The sequence below is a fragment of the Mus caroli genome, chromosome 2, assembly GCF_900094665.2.
Source record: "Mus caroli chromosome 2, CAROLI_EIJ_v1.1, whole genome shotgun sequence".
NCBI classification, from domain to species: Eukaryota; Metazoa; Chordata; class Mammalia; order Rodentia; family Muridae; genus Mus; species Mus caroli.
The window spans coordinates 138,361,656-138,368,463 of NC_034571.1; the positions used below are offsets into that span (position 1 = coordinate 138,361,656).

General features: G+C 39.9%; 1 protein-coding gene across 2 annotated transcripts in view; it reads left to right on the plus strand.

Annotated features, from left to right (window-relative positions):
* The window catches only part of Cfap61 (cilia and flagella associated protein 61), a 260,144-nt gene that overhangs the window by 207,785 nt on the left and 45,551 nt on the right, over positions 1–6,808 (plus strand). For both annotated transcript variants that reach the window (XM_021156892.2, XM_021156893.2), the window contains exon 25: positions 687–892. In XM_021156892.2, the coding sequence (XP_021012551.1) occupies positions 687–892 (206 nt within the window). The remainder of the gene's footprint in view (positions 1–686; positions 893–6,808) is intronic.

Sequence of the window (6,808 nt, forward strand, 5' to 3'; positions counted from 1 at the left end):
CTTCCCTACAGCCACACCCTTCCCTACAGCCACACCCTTCCCTACAGCCACACCCTTCCCTACAGCCACACCCTTCCCTACAGCCACACCCTTCCTGGTCACCAGGTTCATGTGGCAGTCAGTTTTAATACATTTCTAAGAAGCAGAATCCACAACTTGAACAACTTACAAACTAAAAGATCATCTACAGACTGTCTGGGGTGTATCCTGTGGGCTTCCTCCTGGGAACTGAGTTATTATCAAAGGGCCACCCTCCTTCCCAAACCTTGACACCAGGTTTTACCTTTTATCTGTGTCTTTTAAGTATTCTCTAAAACAACTGGAAATCCTCGTGATCACTTTGACCAAGATGTTTTCAAAATGGCTTGGTGAAATGTGACACTTCAAACCTACCATACCTAGAAAAAGGGACCCAGTTCCTTTACTGAGTAAGATACTGAGCTATAGACAATTGGTGGCCACCCAGCAACTAATTTTAAAGCTTAGAACAATCTAATGACAATTTAAAATGTGGTAAGGAACATTTTTGTCATGAAAAAGTTGTTTCTGACACTTCAATAACTATTGTTTGCAACAAGCTAGATCTTGTCCATTATACTTGAAAAAGTAATTGCCAAAATAAAGTTCCCCAAGTTGAGGGATGTTCTGGATATTGTTTTCCTAATCCAATTCTTATTCTCCCCCAGGGTTCAGATGTAGTGACAGGTAATGCGAAAAAGGGGACGTACTTCCGACTATACATTAACAACTATAAGTTGGTGGAGGCCATCACGTGCTTTTCAAAGGAGCCTTTCCCATCCTCCAACTACATCCGCTTATTTGGACAACATGAGCAAGTCCTCAACAACCTGTGTACTCGTTTTGATGACAAACTGATCCCAGATCTTTACAGGTACCTGGGGCGTTGACTTTGACTATGGGCACAGATGATTATGTATGTTGTGTGCTGGAGTGGTATGTGTGTGGCAATGCACCAGAGAGAGATACTGGAATCACTGAGAGAAGCTGGGGCAGCCTTGTTACAAAATAATGAATGTCAGACCACTAGCATTGGCTAAAGAGCAAAGGTTCACACAAGGAAGTACACGAACTTAGTTGTGTCCATGCCTGGGCCTGGACCTGGACCTCAGAAGCAATGATATATGATGTTGATGTCACAGAAGTGTGAGATGAGATGATAGTCAAGTCCCTTTCCACACTTGACTGGCAAGATCAGCAGTCTGAACCTAAGGGAAAGACTGGAGGTCAGGATGTAGAAGAATCTGGCCTCATTAGGAATTCCTCAACCATGAGACAGGCTGCTTATGGTCCTAACCTTTTTCCTTCTAGCATGCAGATGAATGATTACTAAAGATGTTGATAAGACAGTTCCTGCCCTGGCAATCTATAGTATAGCCTTTTTCCAGCTCCTTTACAAGGCCCAAATTACCCTGGTATCTAAACTGCACAAAAACCCAACAAAAGGAAAAAGAAAAGCACAAACCAATATTCCTTATGAACATAGATGCAAAATTTCTATGTAAAATATTTGCAAACTAAATCCAAGAACACATCAAAAAGATCATCATGACCAAGTAGGCTTCATCCCAGAGATGCAGGGATGGTTCAACATGTATAAATTGATAAACATAATCTACCTCATAAATAGTCTGAAAGACAAAAACCACATGATCATCTCATTAGATGCAGAAAAGGCCTCTGACAATATCCAACGCCCCTTCGTGATAAAAGTCTTGGTGAGATCAGGGATACAAGGCACATACATAAACATAATGCAGGTAATTTACAGGAAGCTCACAGCCAGCGCAAATTAAATGGAGAGAAACAAAGCTGTCTGCTCTCTCCATACCTATTCAATATCGTGCTTGAAGTCTTAGAGCAATAAGACAACTGAAGTTTAAGGGGATACAAATAGGAAAGAGTCAAAATATCTTCATCTGCAGATGAAATTATTGTATACATAAATGACCCTAAAGACTCCACCAGGAAACTTCTACAGCTGAGAAACACTTTTAGCAATGTAGCTGTATACAAAATTAACACACAAAAGTCAGTAGTAGCCTTCCTATAGACAGACAACAGACATACACAGACGCCAGGAAAGGAATACCCTTCCAGTAGACTGTGTGTGTGTGTGTGTGTGATATGTATACATATGAATATTTATTAAAGGCTCAAATACACACACATATATATGTATATATGTGAAAGATTTATAAAAACTTTATAGTAAGTTTTATCACAGATATGTCAAGTTCTATGAAAATAAAAGTCCCACTGGACTTGGGCAATGCATCAGATCTTATATGAGTCTGGTGAACACTGTCATCTTTGATATTGACCCCAATATTATAGCATAGTGTAGTGGCTATTCCTGGTTGTCAACTTGACTATATTTGGAATGAACTACAATCCAGAATTAGAAGGCTCACCAGTGACCCTTATCTGGAGGCTTGGAGATCCTTATCTGGATCTTGGTATGGAGATCTTGAGCCATAGTGGCTATGGATTCCAGAAGATTAAATCTCTGAGTTTAAGGAGATTTAATCTGGGCTACACCTTTCATCTGGGATTAAAGGTGTGGTGGAACACACCTTTAATCTGGGCTACACCTTCTGCTGGAGACAATATAAGGACACTGGAAGAAGGGAGTCTAGTTCTTGCTCCTTCGCCTGCTTGCCGTGTGAACTGAGTAACTGCTAGATCCTTGGACTTCCATTCACAGCTGCGACTGAACCATTGTTGGGAATTGGGCTGCCGACTGTAAGTCATCAATAAATTCTTTTACTATATAGAGACTACCCATAAGTTCTGTGACTCTAGAGAACCCTGACTAATACACATAGTATAAGCCTCAAATTATTTAGGATGACTTGAGGAAGGCATACCATTTTACAGTAGAAATCCACCCGTGGATGCAGCTGCTGTTTGACAAGGTTAGGAGAATTACTTTCTATCCATAAGCAAGACAAATCACACCCAGTACCTGACACAGAGTCTATAACACAGGACCTGAGTGTCCTTGATACCCACGGGATGACAGCAGCATCAGAACCTTTCTTTCCTCCTAAAATTTTAAATTACAAAATGCCTCATGAAAGCAAAAAATATATATATATGACATTCATGTATGCTTGAGGGGGAATGATACTGGAAATGCATGTGTCTGTCACCTGTGTTAAGGAGTAATTCCTGACAAGGGGCCACTGGAAGCCCCTCTCTGGCTATATGCAGACGGTCATTTGGAAGGCAGCCACCATTTCTAAGTCAGAGTTAGTCATTTGGCTTCCTATGAATCTTTTTTATGTAGGAAGAAATACAGTCTTTGTCCTAAGTTCTCAACTCTACTCTTAAAATGGGAAAACAGCTTCAGGATAACATAAGAAAATAGATTCGGCATGACCCAATGCATCATCATATTCCAAAGCAGGGATGGGCTGGATTTGATCCAAGGGTTGTGGTTTACCAACTGTTATTTCATATGTACATATGTGTGTGTATAATGTTTATATAAAAAATGGTTTCCTAAATAATACTAATTGGTTTTGCCTACTTTTGAGTTGAATCTCCAGTTTGCTATAGAAAGCCAATGTTCTGTTTATTCTGTGCAAGGGAAGTGTCCACACTAATGAACATAGCTGTGGCTCATTAGTTTTTCCCCACCCCCCACAGTGTAGTCCTCCGTTGTTTAACTGTGTCACTATGCACTCATGGATTTTCCTGCAGGTTGCTGTCTTGAGTTCTTTGTGCTGCTAGAAACAGTTCTGTAGCCACAAAGAACACACTTCATGTGTAGGATTTTTCTAAGAGTATCCCAGCCCTGTTACTGTATAATCCTGGCAATCTTCACTTATTCCCAAAGTAGCCATGCCTGTCTATATATCCTTGCATGAGAATTCCTGTCTCTCCATCATACATTGGTTATGCTCAGACTTTAAAGTTAGACTAGTCTGGTCTTATGCAGATGTATCCTCTGGCTTTTCATTATCCTTCTCTGATGAATAACGTATCTAAGTGCCTTTTCATTTGTTGTTAGGACATTTATAATAGTACCTTGTGACCATATGGGTTCTCTTCTTCTTAATAATTCCTAAGAGGGCTGATAGGCTCTGGATGCAAACTTGTGCTGATCATACATTTTTAATGTTTAATCTACTGATTTGAAACTGTTCTTTTCTGTATAATGGCAATTAATATATGTTCTTAATTTAATACAATACCCTCTTCAAAAGTATATTGTATATTTTCTTCTCTTTACTCTTCCAAAAATTTTATAATAAACCCATCATGTTCCATGGACTTGATGGACAGTATATTAGATCCTTGCTTAATTAGGCAAGACTCCATCTTTTTTGATACTGGTTATAACATTATAACATAGTATAAGTATCAATTTATTTAGATCATCTTTCATGGCTTTCGATAAAGTTTTATAATTGTCTCCATAAATAGCTTGCCCAGTTTTTGTCTGACATAATCCCCAGATACTGTGTCATTTTATTGCTGTCATAAACATTTTTATTGGACCAATGAGATGGCTCAATGAGTAAATTGCTTGTTGTGACAACCTGAGTTCAATCCATAGACACCGCACAAAGGTAGAGAGAATAAGCTACATAGAGTTGCCTTCTGACCTCCACACATGTACTGAGACACACATGCCTGCTCATGCATGCTTGCAAGTTCTATCTCTCATAATGATTAATTGACTAATTAATCTTAAAATATCACTGTTGCTGGTTGTTGCTGGTATGGAGAGATGCTCTGAGTTTTTTTTTTTTTAATAGTTCTGTGTCCTGTAAATTTGCTAAAGCAAATTTTAAAAATTCATCCATAGTTTTTAAAAAGATTTTTCACATAGATAAAACTGAAATAATGTCATTTCTTTTCTTACCCAATCTTGACCAATGTATTGACTTAGAATCCTTTGGGTAAATACCCAGGAGTGCTGTTAACTGAGCCACATTGTAGCAAAACCTCCTTGCCAGCTCCCACGTGACTAGACAAGTCCACACCGCTGTCGCTGTCGGTGTTGTGGGTTCTCTTCTGTAACGTTGGAGCACCATTCTGATTTGGATGAGATGGACTCTCAGTGTCACCTTGATGTGCATTTTCCTGATGGCTACTCTGGTAGAATATTTTGTCACACATTTATTAGCCATCTGTGTTTCAGCTTTGGAGAACTATCTGTTTGTTTCATTAGCATTTATCTCTTGAGTTACCTCACCTTTTGGTGTTTAGGTTTTCTAGCTCTGGGTATATTCTAGCCTTTAATCCTCAGTTGGATATGTAGCTAACAAAGGTTTTACTCGCATCCAGTGTGTTTCTGCATGCTACATTGTTTCCTTTGTTGCACAGACCTCTCACTTCTCGAGGTCCCACTTGTCAGTTGTTGCCTCTTCTCGTGAGCAACTGGAGTCCTATTCAGAGAGTCTTTGCCTCTGTGCGATTATCCCTTGAAGTGTCTTCCCTGTTTTATTGTGTTAAAGCGTTTAGTCCATTTGGAGTTGACTTTCATCCACAGTGAGAGAGAGACTGATTTTGGGTACATGGCTCTCTAGTATAACTTGAAATCAGATATGAGGTACTCTGACATTCTTTTTGTTCAGATTGTTTTGTTCTCTGGAGTCTCTTGTACTTCCATATTGTGGCTCTCCCCGCTCTCATGAATCATTAGCTGACACAGTCCACTAGGGCAGTGGGAGCAAAGATGTCTATCAATGAGTCCGGAAGCCCTGTGAGTACGTACAATGAATAAACCACACTGGGACCCACAGTCAGTAGGCAGATCAGCTTCACGTAGGATGACTGAAGCCTTATAAAGTTTTGGGAGACTGAAAGTAGGGACATCCAGGATGGGCAAAGGTCATTAGCTAGGGGTTTAGAGTACTTGGAATGCATCATTAGCACGGGGACCCATTTCAGAACGCTCAGGTGCTGGCTGAACAGGCTTTGTCAGGAGAAAGGAAATTGGTCTTATCAACTAATGGAGGCTGTGTGACTTTCCTCAGTTAGAGGCAAGGATGGGGGCTTAGAATTCCTAGGACAAGAACAGAGAAGGAGAAAACCCCCTAACAAAGAGAGTCTCCCATATTGCCTCAACTCAGAGGCTATCCAGTCGTGGTGGACTTCGACCTTAATTAGCAGAGTTTTCCCACACCATATGAGTTTTAAGATTTATTTTTTAATATTCATATGAAGAATGGCCTGAAATGTTGTTGATGATTTCATTGAATCTGTAGATTGCCCGTGGCTGCTTTCACAAGATTAGATCTTAGATCTTAATAATCCACAATGGGGGTCTGTCCTTCTTCTAAAGTCTCACACACTTCATTCTTTGGTGTTCGGAAGTTTTCATTGTAGGCGTCTCTCACTTTCTTGGATAGGTGTATTCTAAGGATTTCGCTGGTTGTTTTGTAATGTGAGGCCATTGTTAAGGGGTTATTTCCCTGGTTTCATTCTCACCAGGTCTCTCAATTGCATATGCAAAGGCAACTGATTATGCTTAATTTCTAAGCCTGTCATTTTGCTAAAAGATCTAAGAGAGCTTTCTGGGGGTCTTTCGGGTCTCTTATATGTTGAACTATATTTACAAATAAAGTTGCATCGATTCTTTTTTTTTTAATTTTTAATATTTTTATTACATATTTTCCTCAATTACATTTCCAATGCTATCCCAAAAGTCCCCCATAGCGCCCCGCACTTCCCTACACACCCATTCCCATTCTTTTGGCCCTGGCATTCCCCTATATTGTGGCATATAAAGTTTGTAAGTCCAATGGGCCTCTCTTTCCAGTGATGGCCGACT